This window comes from Astatotilapia calliptera, chromosome 8 (assembly GCF_964374335.1).
Source record: "Astatotilapia calliptera chromosome 8, fAstCal68.1, whole genome shotgun sequence".
In the NCBI taxonomy this organism is placed as follows: domain Eukaryota; kingdom Metazoa; phylum Chordata; class Actinopteri; order Cichliformes; family Cichlidae; genus Astatotilapia; species Astatotilapia calliptera.
In genome coordinates this window covers 27,452,748-27,474,816 of record NC_137429.1, presented here as the reverse complement: position 1 = coordinate 27,474,816, position 22,069 = coordinate 27,452,748, and the positions used below count along the sequence as shown (strand labels likewise).

At 40.0% G+C, this 22,069-nt stretch overlaps 1 protein-coding gene across 1 annotated transcript; it reads right to left on the bottom strand.

The window, feature by feature from the left end:
* Positions 1-1,642: 1,642 nt before the first annotated feature.
* Positions 1,643-18,303, bottom strand: eme1 (essential meiotic structure-specific endonuclease 1). The gene is made up of 9 exons (XM_026177457.2): positions 18,163-18,303; positions 16,801-17,513; positions 16,507-16,634; positions 16,253-16,342; positions 14,783-14,904; positions 12,443-12,581; positions 10,522-10,637; positions 10,224-10,413; positions 1,643-1,924 (listed from the first exon to the last, which is right to left on the bottom strand). The coding sequence occupies exons 2-9, from the start codon at positions 17,489-17,491 to the stop codon at positions 1,748-1,750; spliced, it is 1,653 nt and encodes a 550-aa protein (XP_026033242.2). The 5' UTR covers positions 17,492-17,513; positions 18,163-18,303; the 3' UTR covers positions 1,643-1,747.
* Between the last annotated feature and the right edge of the window lie 3,766 nt (positions 18,304-22,069).

Below are 22,069 nucleotides of genomic sequence, written 5' to 3'. Positions count from 1 at the left end.
AACTAGGGATGTATAGTTAGGTGGAGAGAATACGTCACTTGTTCATAAATGAAGAGAAGGAGAGAGAGAAAAAATGTGTGGCGAGATGCTCCCTGAGTCTGACTTTGTGTATGCATAGTTACTAATATGAGTAGGCTTGGCTTAAGTGTGTGTGTATCTTATATGACTGTGTGCGCTGTCTGACTGATGTAAATGTGCTGCCGTTGAGCGCATGGTGCGTATGTGTCGAAATAAAGGATGTTTGTGGATGAGTGTCGAAGCAGGTGATCGAGGCAGTAAAAGGAATAAAGAAAGAAACCAAGGACAGGGGTGAGCAGCATAAAACCAAGAGGGGGAAAAGAGAGGAGGAAAAAAAAAAAAAAAAAAAACAGAAACAAAACGTAAACATTCCAATTAAATCACTGACGGAGAGTGACGGTGTTAATTCTGCTATGAAATCACACTTTAAGATGCGATTTGATACTGGTAAGTTAAACAGATGTTAATGCAAGTTAGTGTGAGTGGATAGGGAAATGGTGTAGCTGATTCTTATCTGGTGTGAGGTTAATACAGCCACGGAGTGATGTTGGGGTCGCGGTGGAGCTGTCCGTCCACGTACAGCCGGTCCACAGCGATGACAGCGCGGGAGCCCTTCTGGATGAAGCCGCGTCGGATTGGGAAGAGGACCCTGCGTCGTTCCAAGATCTCTTTGGGGAACTGGTCGTTCACGCTGAAGTCCGTTCCTTTTAATTCCCTGCCGCGGCTTTTCACATGTTGCTTTTGTTTGAAGTGGCAGAATTTGGTGGTGGGTTTTAAAGGTAGAAAGGTAGAAGCCTGGGACTCCTAGTGTTAAGTCGAGTGCTACCACATACCCCCACCCAACTTATTCATTGGTCTCTCTCAGAACCCTTAAATACTGTTCTGATTCTCATGCCCAAAATTCCTGGAGAAGACAAAGGGGAAGACAGGTGTTTGCGACACCTCAAATCCACTTGGACTACAGATGGGCAGATGAAGCATTGGATAGAGTAATACATCTTTCTCATTGTAACAAAAGAGCATTTGAAGCTTCAAAGGCTCAAAGCTATGCCCAACTAGTGACATTTAGTCAGCTACAATTTTCCACAAACTTCTACATTATTCACACGTAATGGGCTCAAATTGTGGTCATATTTTGTACTTGTAAATGAGACTGTGTAGTTGTGAACTGAGTTTTGTAACCTTGTAAACAAAAATATCTGAAAATTGTGTCTTTGTGCATTTTGTCAAGATCTACAATTTTTGTATATAGATAAGAATTTGTGTATGTCTAAAAAAGATTTGTTTGAAAATGGAAAAAATTACACAAGTTACACATTTTTTTTGTTAAGGTCTGTTTACAGATACAAAGCGTAAAACTCTGCGCTCAAGTTCCCTCGCTTCTGAGTTTCAACTTGCAAATACGAATTTTGACCAGAAATTTTTTCCTTTCCTTTCAATGCTATGAAGCAGGGAGGGAATACATGTGTAAATAAAACAGTGCCAAAGATTAAAATCAGTCACCTCACTAACGCTTAAAGTGAGCTGTAACACAATTTCCCCCAGAATCGATTTAGTATGGTTGATGTGCATATCTTATAGTGGTCTTCAAAACTGTTATTTGAATAAAACTTTAATACATAAATAAAAGTTTTAAAAATCTGAACTTTAATTACATAGCATTAAATTCAAAGATATGACCACAAACTGCCATATCAAAGCAGGTGGGCCACAAAATCAAATTCAAATTTCAGAGATTAGAGTCTAGACTCAGTTCTGGATCACAGGAGCTCATTGTCAGGAAGATGCGTCTGGAGAGCTCCGGACCAATCCTACGAGTGGTGGAAGTGACACCTTCTCCTCTCCGGATCAGAAGGTCAGAGAGCAAAGAGATCTTCTCTTGTTTCGTTCTGCACAGGTTGTAAGCCTACAAACAGACAAGGAAATATCAAGTATTAACAAATAAACTGACATGTTTGCAGATGTGCCTTGTGATGTGTTGACTCACATCCGAGAAATCTTATTGGCTGCACTTAACATTGTGATAAATAAAGTAATAAAAAAGCCTAAGCTCTTCATGCCACCTCCAATGATGACCACAGACCAAACACAAAGTGAAGTTTGTATGTAATTGTTTTGCTTGCAAAGTCTATGAAAAGACGCAAGCCGACACAAATTTATGCAGGATAGAGCAAATAGAGGTGATCACACATCAACAGGATTTGAAAAAAAATGCTTTGTACTCTATTTAAGGTGCTTGAATGAACTGGATTCTCAGCATAGGTACATACTGTAATATTCTTCTGAACCATAGATGTCATTACCCAAGGAAATACCTCTACATCAGCACTTAACCCTTTAAAACCGGTAGAAGGGGGCACGCTCCGTTTTGCGCAACTACTTTTAAATCCCAGTAGCTCTGCAACCACGTAAGCTAGCGCAATAATTTTTTTTGCATATGAAACCGGAGGAGTTGTACTTGCATCTTATGCCATCAGCTTGTCCTCGGTCACAGTTTTCTTCCACATATAGCTTTGCAAAAACTGCATAAAAAGCGTTTGTAGCAACAAAAACATAATATTCCAGAAACAGGCTTTGCCGATCTGATCAGCTGTTCATAACACTTCCTACGCTGGAATAGACGTCAGCGCGAACTATCGCATGTCCGCCATGACCTGCCCGAAACCGGAAGTGACGTCATTTTCGCGGAAATGTCGTTTTTTACCATCAGGGCCTCATGAGCCTATACTGGTGTTTTTAAAAGTTATGTTTGACTTTATGACTTTCTGTGTCGTTTCTGGGATGCTTAGGACTCATATTGCACTGTTGGAAATAGTTTATTTTGATGCACATGCTGCTTTTTTGCAAATTTGCATTATAATATTTATTTTCGTTTTTCCTGCAGTATATAAAAATTGGTGTATTTCAAAAATAAAACTATGAAGACACTCAAAATAAATTTCCTGTGGTGGGAAACTATTTTGTGCAACTTTTTTGTATTTACAGTTTTGAGGGATAAGCCTCTTAAATTTCTCTAACTAGAAATATATGTTAAAAAAAAAACAAAAACGATTTTCAATTTTTTTGTAGTTTATTGCACTTTTTTGCAATTTATGTAATTACTATGCACTTAATGCATACATATTATTAAAATTTAGGCTGTAATGGTTGTATTGATGTATAGCAACTTGAAATGCTCCCAAAAATGGCACTACAGCACGTAAAATATAATATAAGCTCTGGCGGACTTGGTTCTATGGTAGGTCTTAAAGGGTTAATATAGGAAGAGAAGATGTCAAAACCAGAAGATTTTTTTACCCCAACAAAGTGATCTTTTCCAACTGTTGCAATACAAACTGAGTAAAGTCAATAAAATCATGGTAAAAAAATTAACAACAACACGCTGGTACGCTAAGTGTTCAACCCAGCGGTAGCAGTGACAGCACAACGCGCCAGCTTCCAAAAACACAAGAGATGCACAACTGGGAGAAAGTGGTTTGCAACAGAAGATATGTCAATTTTGTCATACATACAGCGGCTTGCAAAAGTATTCGGCCCCCTTGAACTTTTCCACATTTTGTCACATTACAGCCACAAACATGAATCACTTTTATTGGAATTCCACGTGAAAGACCAACACAAAGTGGTGCACACGTGAGAAGTGGAACGAAAATCATACATGATTCCAAACATTTTTTACAAATAAATAACTGAAAAGTGGGGTGTGTGTAATTATTCAGCCCCCTGAGTCAATACTTTGTAGAAACACCTTTTGCTGCAGTTACAGCTGCCAGTCTTTTAGGGTCTGTCTCTACCAGCTTTGCACATCTACAGACTGAAATCTTTGCCCATTCTTCTTTGCAAAACAGCTCCAGCTCAGTCACATTAGATGGACAGCGTTTGTGAACAGCAGTTTTCAGATCTTGCCACAGATTCTCGATTGGATTTAGATCTGGACTTTGACTGGGCCAGTCTAACACATGGACATGTTTTGTTTTAAACCATCCCATTGTTGCCCTGGCTTTATGTTTAGGGTCGTTGTCCTGCTGGAAGGTGAACCTCCGCCCCAGTCTCAAGTCTTTTGCAGACTCCAAGAGGTTTTCTTCCAAGACTGCCCTGTATTTGGCTCCATCCATCTTCCCATCAACTCTGACCAGCTTCCCTGTCCCTGCTGAAGAGAAGCACCCCCAGAGCATGATGCTGCCACCACCATATCTGACAGTGGGGATGGTGTGTTCAGAGTGATGTGCAGTGTTAGTTTTCCACACAGAGCGTTTTGCATTTTGGCCAAAAAGTTCCATTTTGGTCTCATCTGACCAGAGCAGCTTCTTCCACATGTTTGCTGTGTCCCCCACATGGCTTGTGGCAAACTGCAAACGGGACTTCTTATGGTTTTCTGTTAACAATGGCTTTCTTCTTGCCACTCTTCCATGAAGGCCAACTTTGTGCAGTGAACGACTAATAGTTGTCCTATGGACAGATTCCCCCACCTGAGCTGTAGATCTCTGCAGCTCGTCCAGAGTCACCATGGGCCTCTTGGCTGCATTTCTGATCAGCGCTCTCCTTGTTCGGCCTGTGAGTTTAGGTGGACGGCCTTGTCTTGGTAGGTTTACAGTTGTGCCATACTCCTTCCATTTCTGAATGATGGCTTGAACAGTGCTCCGTGGGATGTTCAGGGCTTGGGAAATCTTTTTGTAGCCTAAGCCTGCTTTAAATTTCTCAGTAACTTTATCCCTGACCTGTCTGGTGTGTTCTTTGGACTTCATGGTGTTGTTGCTCCCAATATTCTCTTAGACAACCTCTGAGGCCGTCACAGAGCAGCTGTATTTGTACTGACATTACATTACACACAGGTGACTCTATTTAGTCATTAGCACTCATCAGGCAATGTCTATGGGCAACTGACTGCACTCAGACCAAAGGGGGCTGAATAATTACGCACACACCACTTTGCAGTTATTTATTTGTAAAGAATGTTTGGAATCATGTATGATTTTCGTTCCACTTCTCACGTGTGCACCACTTTGTGTTGGTCTTTCACATGGAATTCCAATAAAAGTGATTCATGTTTGTGGCTGTAATGTGACAAAATGTGGAAAAGTTCAAGGGGGCCGAATACTTTTGCAAGCCACTGTATAATAGGGCCCCTATAATTCAAAATTGGCTTCACAAGCCAGAGACAGAACATAAAAACAAGCAGTAGGACTTCTGAAAGCACATTACTATTAATGATTCCAGTTATTGGTCCCCTACCATTTCATGTTGTGGTAAATATTTGTGGATTTTAAAAAACACCCATTTGGCAAAAAATACACCTAAAAAGACTGAGACCACACACACCTCAGAGGAAGTTCATTTGTGTGTGTTTTATTCTTTTAATCACTCATGGCCATAGCTGAGGGTAGGAACTAAAAACGTCACAATACCAGAAATGTAAAGTATGCCTTCATACCCAACTCTTGATGCCTTTAACATCAAAAACTACATGGGGCCATTTTCCTCATGTAGTTTTGCTGTGCCATTTGTAGTTTTCTTATGGCCATCATCTTTTATCAACATGTAAAAACAGTATTGCTGTCAGAATTAATCTCATTAAAATGACATTAACACAATAACCGCATTAACGCGGCAAATCTCCGTTAGCGAGTTAGCGTGGATCACCCCGTGCGCGGGCGACACACGGCGTCAACACGTTAGCGCCGTTAACGTCGTTTTAACAAGATCAACGCTGACAGCACTAAAAAAAACAGATGAGAAGACTTGTATATGTATGCAATTCTCATCAGTTCAGGAAGAATTACAACCTTGATACATTTGCTTCCTATAGTACCACATTTTCAGAATTTTGCTATTGCCTCTCTGCAGCTTCTCTCCTCCTGCTACCCCCCCAAAAACCCATCTCCATAGAGACTGTGTCAGCTTCCAAAAAGACAAATAACAAACTAAAAACCAGCAACAAACAACTTAAACATAAACAATTACAAAGAAAGAACAATACAGTATCCACATCTGAACCAAAGAGTAAAACAGTGAAATGTGGATTATTAAATATTAGGTCTCTCTCCTCCAAGTCTCTGTTAGTACATGACTTAATAATTGATCAACAAATTGATTTACTCTGCCTTACAGAAACCTGGTTGCAGCAGGATGATTATGTTAGTTTAAATGAATCAACACCCCCGAGTCATTCTAACTACCAGAAACCTCGAAGCACAGGCCGAGGGGGCGGTGTGGCAGCAATTTTTCACACCAGCCTGTTAATTAATGAAAGACCAAGACAGACTTTTAATTCATTTGAAAGCCTGATGCTTAACATTGTCCACCCCAGCTGTGAAACTCAGAAACCAGTCTTACTTGTTATCATCTATCGTCCACCTGGGCCTTACACAGAGTTTCTGTCTGATTTCTCAGACTTTATATCTAATTTAGTTCTGAGCTCAGATAAAATAATTATTGTGGGTGATTTTAACATCCATGTAGATGCTAAAAATGACAGCCTCAACATGGCATTTAATCTGTTATTAGACTCAATTGGTTTCTCTCAAAATGTAAAAGAACCCACCCACCACTTTAATCACACTCTAGATCTTGTTTTAACATATGGCATAGAAACTGAACATTTAACAGTGTTTCCTGAAAACCCTCTCCTGTCTGATCATTTCCTGATAACATTTACATTTACAATAATTGATTACACAGCGGTGGAGAGTAGACTTTATCAAAGTAGATGTCTTTCTGAAAACGCTGTAACTAAGTTTAAGAATATAATCCACCCACTGTTATCATCTTCAATGCCCTGTACCAACACAGAGCAGAGCAGCTATCTGAACGCTGCTCCAACAGAGGTCGATTATCTTGTTAATAATTTCACCTCCTCACTACGTACGACTCTGGATACTGTAGCTCCAGTGAAAACTAAGGTCTCTAATCAGAAGTACCTGACTCCGTGGTATAATTCTCAAACACGTAGCCTAAAGCAGATGACTCGTAATCTGGAGAGGAAATGGCGTGTCACAAATTTAGAGGATCATCATTTAGCCTGGAGAAATAGTTTGCTGCTTTATAAGAAAGCCCTCCGCAAAGCCAGAACATCTTACTATTCGTCACTGATTGAAGAAAATAAGAACAACCCCAGGTTTCTCTTCAGTTCTGTAGCCAGGCTGACAAAAGGTCAGAGCTCTTTTGAGCCAACCATCCCTTTAACGTTAACTAGTAATGACTTCATGAACTTCTTCACAAATAAAATTTTTATCATTAGAGAAAAAATTACCAGTAATCATCCCACAGATGTAATATTATCTACAGCTACTCTTAGTACCATTGATGTTAAGTTAGACTCTTTTTCTCTAATTGATCTTTCTGAGTTAACTTCAATAATTACTTCCTCAAAACCATCAACGTGTCTTTTAGACCCCATTCCTACAAAACTGCTCAAAGAAGTCCTGCCATTAATTAATTCTTCGATCTTAAATATGATCAACCTATCTCTAATAATCGGCTATGTACCACAGGCCTTCAAGCTGGCTGTAGTTAAACCTTTACTCAAAAAGCCATCTCTAGACCCAGCAGTCTTAGCTAATTATAGGCCAATCTCCAACCTTCCTTTCATATCAAACATCCTTGAAAGAGTAGTTGTCAAACAGCTAACAGATCATCTGCAGACGAATGGCTTATTTGAAGAGTTTCAGTCAGGTTTCAGAGTTCATCACAGCACAGAAACGGCTTTAGTGAAGGTTACAAATGATCTTCTTATGGCCTCTGACAGTGGACTCATCTCTGTGCTTGTCCTGCTAGACCTTAGTGCAGCATTCGATACTGTCGACCATAATATCCTATTAGAGCGATTAGAACATGCTGTAGGTATTACAGGTACTGCACTGCAGTGGTTTGTATCATATAGACTCTAATAGACTCCAATTTGTGCATGTAAATGGAGAGTCCTCTTCACACACTGAGGTTAATTATGGAGTTCCACAGGGTTCAGTGCTAGGACCAATTCTGATTACATTATACATGCTTCCCTTAGGCAGCATCATTAGAAGACATAGCATACATTTTCACTGCTTTGCAGATGACACCCAGCTCTATCTGTCCATGAAGCCAGATAACACACACCAATTAGTTAAACTGCAGGAATGTCTTAAAGACATAAAGACCTGGATGGCCGCTAACTTTCTGCTTCTTAATTCAGATAAAACTGAGGTTATTGTACTCGGCCCTGAAAAGCCTAGAAATATGGTATCTAACCAGATTCTTACTCTGGATGGCATTACCTTGGCCTCCAGTAACGCTGTGAGGAACCTTGGAGTCATTTTTGACCAGGACATGTCCTTCAACGCACATATTAAACAAATATGTAAGACTGCTTTCTTCCATTTGCGCAACATCTCTAAAATTAGAAATATCCTGTCTCAGAGTGACGCTGAAAAACTAGTTCATGCATTTATTACTTCCAGGCTGGACGACTGTAATTCATTATTATCAGGATGTCCAAAAAACTCACTGAAAAGCCTTAAGCTAATCCAAAATGCTGCAGCAAGAGTCCTGAGGGGGGACTAGAAAGAGAGAGCAGATTTCTCCTGTTTTGGCTTCTCTTCATTGGCTTCCTGTTAAATCCAGAATTGAATTCAAAATCCTGCTCCTCACATACAAGGTCTTAAATAATCAGGCCCCATCTTATCCTAATGACCTTGTAGTACCATATCACCCTATTAGAGCGCTCCGCTCTCGCTCTGCAGGCCTACTTGTTGTTCCTAGAGTATTTAAAAGTAGAATGGGAGGCAGAGCCTTCAGTTTTCAGGCCCCTCTTCTGTGGAACCAGCTTCCAGTTTGGATTCAGGAGACAGACACTATCTCTACTTTCAAGATTAGGCTTAAAACTTTCCTTTTTGCTAAAGCATATAGTTAGGGCTGGACCAGGTGACCCTGAATCCTCCCTTAGTTATGCTGCAATAGATGTAGGCTGCCGGGGGATTCCCATGATGCATTGAGTTTTTCCTTTCCAGTCACCTTTCTCACTCACTATGTAACAGACCTCTCTGCATTGAATCATCGCCAGTGTGTGAATGTGTGTGTGAATGGGTGAATGACTGAATGTAGTGTAAAGCGCTTTGGGGTCCTATGGACTAGAAAAGCGCTATACAAATGCAGGCCATTTACCATTTACCATATCTGTTATTAACCTCTGTCTCTCTTCCACAGCATGTCTTTATCCTGTCTTCCTTCTCTCACCCCAACCGGTCACAGCAGATGGCCCCGCCCCTCCCTGAGCCTGGTTCTGCCGGAGGTTTCTTCCTGTTAAAAGGGAGTTTTTCCTTCCCACTGTTGCCAAAGTGCTTGCTCATAGGGGGTCATATGATTGTTGGGTTTTTCTCTGTATCTATGAAGCACCTTGAGGCGACTTATGTTGTGATTTGGCGCTATATAAATAAAATTGAATTGAATTGAAATCAAAAGCTTTGCTTTCACGCTCAGCTGTCTCTTCAGCACAACAGACCAGTACAGCACCTGCATCACTCCATCTGTCAGTGTCCTACTCCACTCTTCTCCCACTTTACTTGCTCCACTTGAGGCAGCAATCCATCCCCAACTTGAACGCCTGGCATCAGACTTGGAGTTGCTAACTCTCGTCAAGTATCAGGTATGTAGCTTATCAAAAATATACAAGATTGTTACTGTAATGTAATGTTTTTTGTATATTTTATATTTTTGTCTACTGAACATATTTTTAATGTTTAGGATCAAATTCTAATATTAGATAAAGATAACTCAACTCAATGAATGACAAACGTGAAGATAATCCAGAGAAGTAAGGGACTTCAAACCATCAAAGAAAAGTTAAAAAGAAAATTACCTCAGAGTCTGTAAATAAAATGATCAAATATTACATTACATTGTTTGACTTTCAAGCAGTCAACGTGAACCTGCCTTAACATAAAGACTGTAGCAGAGCTCCGTTATATGGAACTTCAGTGAAAAACCTAATAATTCTCTGCAACTGTGTTCTGAGCAACGCAATAAGAGGTTAGCAGTGGATCCTTTAAGTCCTTACAAGCTGTGAATCGGGGTTGTTGTTGCCATAAGAATAGAAAATATTTTTTCATGTTAGAAGAATCTGATAGAACTGTTCTAATTACATACAGAAGCAGGAGTAAAACAGAAAGGCAGAATTATATATTCTTCACCACGGCCTTGTCAGTAAGCTGTTGCTATAATCAAGCTTGTACCTTCTTGAGCAGCTGTGGAGAGGGATAAGCTGCCAAGATGGCAGCAGCCATGTCTGGGCTCACTCTGTTGAACTGCTGGATCTGTCTCTTCCACACCTGCAGCAGGCCCTTACCACCTCTATCCACCCGCTGGCCCCCTGCCCACTCACTCTCTAGGTAGAAGGAAAAGCCAGTCTTTTCCCTCTCTCTCCTGAAAAAACAGGGAAACATGGGAAATGACTGTTTGATCTGGCAGAGGTGGTGTTAAGCTGAACTGTGATGAGAGAGAAAAAAAAAACCCAAAAAAACAGTTGCTCACTTGAAAGGGGCCTCTGCAACTGCTTTGGTTGTCATGGTGATGTGATCCGAGAAGTCCCTCCAGGTACAAAAGAAGCAGACTGAGACACCAGTGTGAAGCTGGAGATGCACCATTGCCTGAAGGGATATCAGAAAACAAACATGAATCACTGTAAGCCTAAGCAAAATAGTAACCATGATTTAATTTGCCCCTTGAAAACACACCAGACTCTTCAGTATAAATCAACATGTTTGCCACTGCAGCCAGAGATCCTTGAAATTGTAGACCGATATAAAAAAAACTAAATAAACATCTTACAGTGGTGTGAAAAAGTGTTTGCACCCTTCTTCATGTCCCCTTTTTTATGTTTCTCACACTTAATGATTCACATCATTAAACAAATTTCAACATTAAACATTAGACAAAAATAGCACAAGTAAATGCAAAATGCAGGTGTTTATTGTTGGGGGGGGGGGGCAGACCTACATGGCACTGAACCTAAACCTAACAACTGGTTGGCCCATCCTTAGCAGCAATCAAGCGTTTGCGATAGCTGTCAGTGAGTCACTCTGACGTTCCTTTGGATGGCGCTCCGCTTGGTGTTGGCTCTCTCTGCGGTAGGGTATCACTTCCTGTTACAACACAGTGGTGTTTTTGTGTAGCTTATTTGTATAGCCAGTTGTATTAAAAACTAGATAAGATCCTATTTCACAGTGTCATTTTCACACACTTTATCCAAAACACACGAAGAAGTTTTACATTTTAAATTATTTAATTTAAAATATTCACTCACTCTGTATTTAGGGATTCACTAGCTTAGCTCATAGCAAACCTGCTAGTACCATGGCCTCTACACCTGTTCCTCCTGCATTTTCCTGCTCATTGTGTCAGATGTTTAGTTTACTTCTTGGTCTCCTGTAGCAATAATGATACTTGTAATCAGTGTAGTGTGTTTGCAGTCCTGGAGGCCAATATCACTGAATTTGAGACCCAGCTTCACACCCTTGAAAAACGCAGGTTAGGCAAGCCCCTGTAGCCGGTGCAACAAAAGGTAGCGTCTCCCCCAGAACACTGTCCCGAGCAGCCAGGAAAACAGGACGGCTGGATGACAATGAGGAGGAAGCGTAGTCCTAATTTAAAAGATTAAAGCAGATAACTAGTAAAGCTATAATATCTTACTGTTCATCACTGATCAAGACTGTTAAAGGCAGTCCTATCTTAGCGGAGGTATCATTAGAGGGCATACCACACATTTTCACTGATATGCAGATGACACCCAACTTTATTTAACCATGAAGCCAGATAACACACACCAATTAGTTAAACTGCAGGAATGTCCTAAAGACATAAAGACCTGGATGGCCGCTAATTTCCTGCTTCTAAATTCAGATAACCCTGACGTTCTGGTACTCGGTCTTAAAAGTCATACGGTATCATACCAGATGCTTACTATGGATGTCATTACATTGGCCTCCAGTAACACTGTGAGGGAGCTGGGAGTCATTTTTGACCAGGACATGTCCTTCAATGCACATATTAAACAAATATGTAAGACTGCTTTCCTCCATTTGCACAATATCCTGTCTCAGAGTGACACTGAAAAACTAGTTCATGCATTTATTACTTCCAGACTGGAATTTCAATGGCTTTATTTCTCATTTGTTCCTGACTTGCCTTGGATTACAGCATGATGTCTGGCTTTTTAGGATCTTTTGGTCTACTCCACTTTGTCATGCAGTTTCCATTTAAGTGATTTCTTAGGGGTAGCAATCACTTTTTCCACACATGGCCATGTACGTTCATTTTTCACACATTATCCACTATTATATTTAAGGGATATATTGATTCAGTGCGTGGGAATTGTTTAATTAATACAAAAGCTCTTTAATTTTATATTTTTCTATATAATTATAAATTGTCCTGTGTCAACCACCTAACCTACCTCCTCTACGTCAACTCGCGACACCTCAGGCAGTACACCAGCTCCACCATTCTTCTTTCTCCTCTTGGCTTTACTTCCCCCCGTCTCCTCCCCTGCAACAGCCTCTCGAAAATGCTTCTGTTTTTGTGATTTCTGTGATCTTGGGAAAAAACATTTTTGGTCATTTTAGACATTAATGCTCAGGACCTTCATTGATGCATTTACTCTCTTCACACCTATTCCTCACAGCATTTCCACCAGAGGTTTTCCAGATTACACAGTGATGCTTGCCATATTTTCAGACAGCCATGTGTTTCCGCAGTTATGCAGTTTCTGAGTGCTTGCCTTGTTGTTTTTAAACACTTTATGAAGCACTTTACTCTATACTATTATGCAAGTTACACAAAGAGACACCTTTGTAGGACCATAAAACCGGTGTAATGGACAGACCATTCTCTGCGTTTTAGCTCGGTTGTCGCAAAGATACAGAAAATCTTTACCACCTCATTGCATATATTGATTGTACATTTAAGTTCCTTATTGTATCATTTTTAGATTTTGATTAATTGGGGGTACTCGTTTATTTGTATTTTGTATTTAATTGGTAATTGTAATACATTAATTTCCCAATTTTGGTAAATATTTATCATTTTAATTTCAGTATCTTTCAGTTTTTTATTCAGTTCCAGATGTTACTTTAGTGTTTACATACAGCTTTCCTGCTCTAATTGAGCACTCAAAGTGCTTCTTGCCACCAGCCACATTCATATTCACACACATATTCATACAGCTTACTGACAGACCCACACAGTCACAGTTCATTGCTCTGGGGTGAGCATGTAGCTCAAGGACACTTGGGCATGTGGAATCAATCTCCTGACCTTCTGCCTCCTGAGAAACAGATACCACCACAAGTGTTGATGTAGTCAAAGTCATAGGGCTTTTAAATTATTCAACTTAAAAAATGAGCCTTTTTTTCCTTTGGGGGGGGGGTTCCCAACTTTAAAATGGATCATGATACTTTTGAAAAATACATTAAAGAAGATAGGTTTCAAAAAAATATTCTTTTGCATTTTACATCAAATGGGTTTTAATAAGAGCTTTCATGACTGGGTGGTGTTGTTTCTGGCAGTGATCATTAAAAAAAGTTTTTTTCATAGTGAGAAAGAAAAGTAATAAAGCCTGAGAGATTATCTATTTGGTGATATATTCAATTTAACAACAGTCGCCTCAAAGCACTTTATATTGTAAGGCAAAGACGCAAATACAAGACAAAAACACAAAGAAATACAGAGAAATCCCAACAATCATATGATCCCCTATGAGCAGGCACTTTGGTGACAGTGGGAAGGAAAACCTCATCATCATGGGACTGCCCCAGCAGCCTAGGCTTATTGCAGTGTAACTAAGGGAGGATTCAGGGTGACCTGATCCAGCCCTAAATATATGCTTTATCAAAAAGGAAAGTTTGAAGCCTAATATTAAACGTAGAGAGAGGCTGTCTGTCTCCTGAATCTAAATTGGAAGCTGGTCTCACAGAAGAGGGGCCTGAAAGCTGAAGGCTCTGCCTCCCATTCTACTTTCTTACTTTTTACTTAAATTTTCTGGGAATCATAAGTAAGCCTCCAGTCTAATATCGTCTGAAATATGCTCTCTTTCCCAGTCATTTTGGATCAACTGAAAGCTTTTCAGGGAGTTTTTTAGGACACCCTGATAACAACAAATTACAGTAGTCCATCCTAGAAGTAATAAATGCATGAACTAGTTTTTTAGTGTCACTTTGAAATAGGGTGTTTCTAATTTTAGAGATATTGCGAATGGAAGAAAGTCAAACATATTTTTTTAATACGTGCATTGAAGGACATATCCTGGTGAAAACCGATTCCAAGATTCCTCACAGAGTTACTGGAGGTCAAAGTAATGCCATCCCATAGTAAGCACCTGGTTAGAGACCATATTTTTGAGATTTTTGGTGGCCGAGTACATTAACCTCAGCTGAATTTAGAAGCAAAACATTTTAGGTCATCAAGGTCCTTATGTTATGAAGACATTCCTGCAGTTTATCTAACTGGTTTGTTTTACCTGGTTTCATAGATAGATAAAGTCAGCTGCACAGGAGTGAAAATGTACTTTCTAATTACACTGCCCAAGGGAAGCATTTGTAATGTAAACAGAATTGGTCCTACCACGGAACCCTGTGGAACTTCATAATTAAATTAATTAAAATCCAATGGATCCTGAGCCAGATGAACAACTTTCCCATTAATAGAGGGGCTAAATACAACGATAGCACATACTATAGAGCAACAATAACCAAATTATCCTTTAAAATGTTCTACAGCTCAACCTTCAAATCCTTACCTGAAGTATTTCTCAAGCTCAATAATTGCTAGGCTAAGGGTCTTGCCAAGGTGACGCCTCTGCTGCTCCTGGACCCAGGATGTCAATGTGGACCCACAGTCTGATCTGCCATGCCTCTCATTCTGGATTAGACAGGGAGGTAGATATTAGGAAAAAAAATTAACTCTATTGATATGCAATTAGAACTCTTTCAAATTAATTATACTATGCAACTAATGACAAGAATGAAAATTATGTAAACGTTTACCTTTATTTCTTACATGTAATAACATATTTTCTTGTTTGCCATGTCCTGCACAAGCAATTTTCTGCGTCAGTTTTTCGCCACGCTCACAATTACAATATATTCAATACACACAATTTATGATTGTGTGTATTGAATATTGAAAGCCTCATACCTGTTATTTCTCTGTGCCTTGAAGCTCCAGTGTTGTACATGTTATTTAAAAAACATAAATAAGACAACACCTTTCATCTCAGTGTCTTTCTGCAACAAAAATCATTCTATACCACCAAGAATATATGAATCCACTACTGAAAACAGTTGGCTACAAATACATAATTTACCCTAGTCTTAGTAAGGTTTGTTGAAAACTACTGCTAAAACTACCTGTTTCAGAAAATATTTGTAATTTTTTTAAACATATTTACATTTTATGGGGAATTCGTTAGCTTGGAGTTGACCATTTGTACATGTTTAGCATAATCTAATTTTCTTGGTTGATGTACAAAACGTGGATGTCATCAATGTTTAAGCTCACACTAGCTGTACATATAAGCAGCACTGCAGGTGCCACTGGTTTTCTAAGGGTAGAAATTAGCAATAGCTATAAAGCTACTAATCGGAAGGTTGGTGGGTCAATCTCTGGCTGTTCAAGTCTCCATGCCAAATATCCTTGGGCAAGATAGTAACCCAAAGTTCCAATGCAGCCATTGGAGTATGAATGTGTGTGAATGTTAGAAAGCACTGCGATAGAACAAGCAGAGAAAAAAGTTAAATAGTGCTTACATGAATGGTTGTAGGTCAAGGGAAGTATGTTACTCACCCTCTTAAATAAGTAAAGAATAAATAAATATTTTTCTCAAAATATTTTCACACTCATCCTCGTATTTTTATTGTTCTATGGTTACTGTTGTCTCACAGAGAATTTTTATGGTTTGAACCATCTGATCTTTTTTTTTTTTTTAATGGACCGATGGAAGTTTTTATCATTTGTGTGGTTTTTTTACCCTAATGGCCAAAATACATAACTCCTTTAACATTACCTAATGTCATTTTCTAATTGGCACTTGCCTTTTGCCTTCTCCGTTTTCCTCCTGTTGTTCCTAAACTCGCCTAGTTTCTGATCAGATGCAGTTATGCTTCATCTAGACTTCTTCTAAACAGTAGAAGAAGTCAGAAGTCAGTAGAAGAAGCAGTGGTTCTGCTCTGTTGATCCTTCAAGCATACCATCAGCACCCACAACAAACCTGAACGTAGTTGTGGATCAAAGTAATGAAGTCCTCCACTGTCATCTGTATCACAACATTGGCCTCTGGTACAGATGCTCCTTCATCTCCCTGAAACATGGCAAAGATAATAAAAGGTGTTACTGCTAAATAAGCACTCATGAAACCACTTCTCATTCATTTATGGCAATTACGGCAAATTTGACAAGTTCACATTCATGCTTCACTTTGAGTAAAGTGAGGTAAAGAGAAAAATATTGCATGTGTCTTATCACCTGCGCACAGGGAGCTCTTCTCATCCAGCTCACACTGCGTGGGAGGGATTGTTTCTTGATGGCGCAGCTACAACCCAGAGCCTGTAACGAGGCCAGCAAAGTGCCGCCTCCTTCCAGCTGTAGGAGAGCTGCACACACAAACACACTCAGCACAATTACAGCCACAATTAGCACATTTAATGACTTCAATAATACTGCAGATGAAAGACTGGCTGCATGTGCAGTTTAAAATAAAATTTGTAATGATCTGCATTTATCTACATTGCCAAGTATAATTTAATGTTTTCTTTTTACCTGGATCCACCACCACCACCATATGCTTGATACATTCCTCTGGCCTCAGGGCCCTAGCTGCCTCTGCCAGAGCTTTCCTCTCCATTTTCTGTCTCTCTCGTTCCTCCCTGAGCACATCCTTGTCTGGCTGCTGTCTCTTCTTAGCCTCCCTCTTACTCAGAGCCACTTCCCTGGAGGCCTGGATCTCCTCAACCGTTCGCTTGCCAAGTTTCCTCTTGGAAGGAGAAGTGTCTGTGTTCCTTGCTCCGTTCAGAGGAAGCTCCTGTCCACAGCTCATTTTTCTCACCTGATGTGAGCCGAGCGGGCACTCTGACTCTGAAAAGCCATTCTGGCCAGAAAACTGTGAGCTGGTCAGACAGAGCGGCAAACAGTGCTCAGCATCGTTCTCGTTAGTCACGATGGTGGAGGCGCTAATCACATTGTCTCGCCTTGCCTTGATTCTTTGTGCCAAAGGAACATAAGGTGCATCATCATCATCGGAACTGCTGCTGATTATCATTACATTAGCCATTCCCATGCACACGCCACCACTCCCCCTCCCTGGGGAGGAGACAGCTGCTGCTGCAGCATCAGAACCATCAAAGTCGACCAAGTCTGGTTTCTCTGCACGTCTGTGGGAGGCTGGCTGGAGGAAGTCAAACACAGGCAGCTCCTCATCTGGGTCACTGGTGCAGTCACTTTGGCTGCCCATGATCACATGTCCACGGAGGTTACTGTACATATTGTGTGACACAAGAACAACAAGAGCATCATCACTCAACAAGATTTGAAACAAAAGTCTTTATGCTTCTTAAATAATTAACAAATTATTAGGTAAACCTGAAAATCAAAACCTAAAGCAACAGGTAAAGGCGTTTTCGTAAATTCGACTTGAACACAGTCCAACCAGCAAGCCTTATTTCAGTGAAATTCTTATTTGAATAAACAGTGCGCAGTGCTTGTTACCGCCCACCGTAGTGTTTTCTGCAGTTAGAAGATAAGCAAGGCCAATTATAGGAGTCGCTTGGTGTAACGTTATTGACTTCTCTCACTTAATTGAATATCCAACTTACAGCTACGCTGTGTCTAACCAAACAGGACCTGGCGATAAAGAAATTACTTTTTAAATTGAGTTTGGCACGACATTAATGTTCTTTTAGAAACGATCAGGAAGGACAACCCGAGCACATTTTACCCGACTGCAGGCATCAGCTGAAGGTTAGCAGACTAGCTTAACGCGTCACTTACTGCGGTTCGCTTAACTCTTTGAAATTACAAGGCAGTAGTAATTAAGTAGTTAATAAAGAAGCAGCATAGATAAGAAAAAAAATTAACTACTCGCTCTAACTTCAAACTACAGCGAGAAATTATTTATTTATTTACCCGAACACAGAGAACTGCGAGACTTGTTTGATTTCCCCGGGTAATGATGCATTCAGGGGTTCCCCGAGGACGAGGATTTTCTGAAACTTCCGTGGACACTGAGGCCGGGTCTTGTGGCCACATTAAGAAAAGAAAAACTTTTTCAAATAATGTTTCTAAACTCAAAGTATCGACCTTAATCCCAAAATAGAAACTAACCTTTTTTTAATGAGGAGGCGATTGTGGCTCAAGAGTTAGGAGTTCGCCTTGTAATCGGAAGGTTGCCGGTTCGAACCCCGGCTTGGACAGTCTCGGTCGTTGTGTCCTTGGGCAAGACACTTCACCCGTTGCCTACTGGTGGTGGTCAGAGGGCCCGGTGGCGCCAGTGTCCGGCAGCCTCGCCTCTGTCAGTGCGCCCCAGGGTGGCTGTGGCTACAATGTAGCTGCCATCACCAGTGTGTGAATGTGTGTGTGAATGGGTGGATGACTGGATATGTAAAGCGCTTTGGGGTCCTTAGGGACTAGTAAAGCGCTAAATAAATACAGGCCATTTACCATTTACCATAATGTGGCCCTAACAGTAGTAGAGATAGTAGTCGTGCGTGTAGAAGTAGAGGTTTGCAGACGGAAAGAACGTGACGGCGCGAGATTTAAACTACAAACAAAAGTGATTCTTAGTTTTTTTTGGTTTTTGGACTACGTCAGGTCTGTGCAATACTGCAAACGTCGGTATCGATCCGATATCAAATAAATATACGGTCAGTATTGCCGGTACTGATACTTTTAACTTATAAAGGCAGCTTAATTAGGGAAGTGCAGTGTGTAATGATTTATGAGATGAATCGTCATCGACCACTAAATCACTCAGAAATTTAATTTCTACAATACTTAGTTAACACAACAAAACACAACACACGTGTATTTCAAAATTTGGGTTCTTTGAGACCTGTAATGTAAATAGGCGTGTTTATAAAGCACGTTGGGTCAGCTTCTGTTGTTTAAATGTGCTATATAAAATAGTTGTGACAGTCAATACAAAAGGGTGAGATATTTTTCATAGTCCATGTTTGAGGTGTATTTTTTTCATTTCCTAATAAATAATAGATTTAACACAATTCAGTGGGCTATTTGCTGAACTTGGAGGACAGAAACAAAGTATTGATCCTATTGCAATAGTGCTGATCTAATGCCAATACCAATTTTGGTATCGATAACTGGATCGATACGCCCTCCTGATTTGGATCACAGATTTTTGCGCTTGGCATAAGCTGGTGTGTGGCTGGACTAGAATGACATTTCAGGTAGAGGATGAGGACGACATGGATTAGGGAGAGTTGATGTCGGTTGGTGAAAAGGAGTCACGAAGAGAGAAACAGAAGAGTGGATGGAAATTTATTAGGAACACAGAGCAGCAAACAAAAATTTAGAGGAAATAGTTCAGACGAAGGTAGTGTGGTCTGGAAAGAGATTATAAGAGAAGAGTTTAAAATAGTCCTAAAATTCAGCAAGGAGGATGGGGGGTGCAGTTGAGCCCAATAATTTTTTTGCACGAACTGAAAAAGAGGTTAGGAGAGGTCACACTATCTAAAATCCTTATAGATGGAAGTCTTTTAATAGCAGTTGTGTCTGTATCTTTTTGTTTTAATATCCCAACATTTCAGGCCACTTACATCAGAAATAAAACATAATGATCAAAAAGGAGCAGTAACTGAAGAATTAAAGAAGAAGAAAAATCTGGTACGCCTAAATGATGGAAGTGGTACAAGAAGCAATGTCCTCGATGGTACGGAATAACCAGTTGATCTCACATTAGTATCAGGTTCACTGGTATGTGTTTCTTCATGGCAGGTAGTTAAAGAAACAAGAGCAGGAAATGACAGAACTACAGAGGAGTGTGATACAGGCGGCGTACAAAAAGCGATGTTTTAGTTCTGCAGATTGGAAGACATTTAGACTTGTTAGTGACCAGCAGATGCAAAAAAAATTTTATGAATGTTAATAATGATGATTTAAATTCTTCTGTCTGCAATGCTATTCAAGAAGCAGCAAACCAGAGTAGAAAGAAGATAAGAGCAAAAAGAAGATTGTACCCGAGGGAACAAAGGAATGTGATAAAGCAATTAAGAGCTGAAATAAAGCTTTTAAGATATTAAAAAGGAATCAGAATTCTCAGAATATTATTGAACATAAAAGGTCACAGGCTAATGTAAGAAGAACCATTAAAAATGACAAGGAAGCTGCAGCAGAGAATCATGAAGAGAAGGCAGGTGTGCTAGTAGAAACTTTTGCTAAAGTTCGTTTAAATAACAATAGTGACGACGGGAAAATAGGTAGAGGCATTACAGATCTAGAAAATGACACAAAGGATTTCTTGAATATACCGTTTGCAAAGACAAAGGATCAGGTTTGTTATACAATGGTTTACATAAACCAGGAAGGAAACCAAAACCAGGAAACTACAGACCAATAACTTTAACATCTAATGTCTGCAAAATAATGGAGAGAATGAAAAATGAAATACTATATAAATAAAGGATAAAGGATTTATGGCGAAATATCAGAGTGGTTTTAGAAGAGGGAGATGTGGATCCAGCATCCTTAAGCCACAGGTGTATTGGCAGTTTTCTTTTATATAGAAAAAGCATATGATGTGGAGAGAAGGTCTATTAACTAGTATAAATGGTCAGTTGTACTTGTATTTTTCTGTCTTTTTAACAGACAGTCAAATATTACTATTAGTTAGGTATTAGATTACAGGTGTATAGCATATAATTCAGCAGGATAAAATCCGAAGAGAGCAGCTAACACTCAACTACTGGGCAAATCTACAGGGACATGAACAAGATCATCCAAGATTAGCAGGGAAATAGAGAAAAGAGGAATACAGAGCTTTGGCTGGATGGTGAGTAGGAAAGCAACTCAATTTAATCTGGATCAGGTCAGAAGAAAAAGGACGCGGTTTTTATTTTAAACTCACATACAATGCAGATTCATCAAACACTTTACAGAGTCAGTTTGATGGGACTTATGGTTACTTTTGTGGGTACCAGCACAATATGGAATTTTTTTTTCAGGGTCGCGGGGGGCGCTTGAGCCTATCCCAGCTGTCATGGGGCGAGAGGCGGGGTACACCCTGGACAGGTCGCCAGTCTGTTGCAGGGCTAACACACAGGGACAGACAACCATTCGCACTCACATTTATACCTAGTGGTAATTTGGATTATCCAATTAACCTATCCCCACAAGCTGCATGTCTTTTGGACGGTGGGAGGAAGCCGGAGTACCCAGAGGGAACCCACGCAAACACGGGGAGAACATGCAAACTCCACACAGGAAGACCCCGGCCTGATGGTGGAATTGAACTCAGGACCTTCTTGCTGTGCGGCAACAGTGCTAACCACCGTGCCACCGTGCCTGTTTCTAACAATGACTGTGTTTTCTACAGTCATTGGTTTCTACACTCATTTTCTATGAGCGCTTGATCTTTGTTGTATATTTGCTGCTATGACAACTCAATTGCCTTCTGGGATTAATAAAGTCTCTCTGATTTTGATTCTGAAATGACAGATAGAACAGGAAAGAAAGCCACAATAAGTCACTCAGTGTCAGCATGACAGATATAAACAGCATAATAAGAAAATGAAAAAGAGGTGGAAAAAGCAATGGGATGAAAAAAGAAAAGGAAGGTTGGTTTTACAAAATCCAAAGGAAAGTAGGAGAGAGGAGAAGCACAGGAAGGAACAGCATAGAGAAGATCACATCTTTGACTTGGGCATACAGGTTTAAACAGCACATTATTTTTAATAGGATAGCATTATACAGGAAAATATGACAGCAATAGAGAAGATGAGACCATAGAGCGTGATTTAGTGCATTATCGGAAATATGAGGTTGAGAGAAGACAGCTAATCCAAAAATTTGGTTACAT

Coding starts and splice junctions, on each gene's coding strand:
- eme1 (XM_026177457.2), bottom strand. CDS start 17,491: ATGGGCAGCCAAAGTGACTGCACCAGTGACCCAGATGAGGAGCTGCCT. Junction 10,638..12,442: donor CGCGAGTTGACGTAGAGGAG/GTAGGTTAGGTG, acceptor ATATCCCTTCAG/GCAATGGTGCATCTCCAGCT. Junction 1,925..10,223: donor CTCCACAGCTGCTCAAGAAG/GTACAAGCTTGA, acceptor GTCTGTTTGTAG/GCTTACAACCTGTGCAGAAC.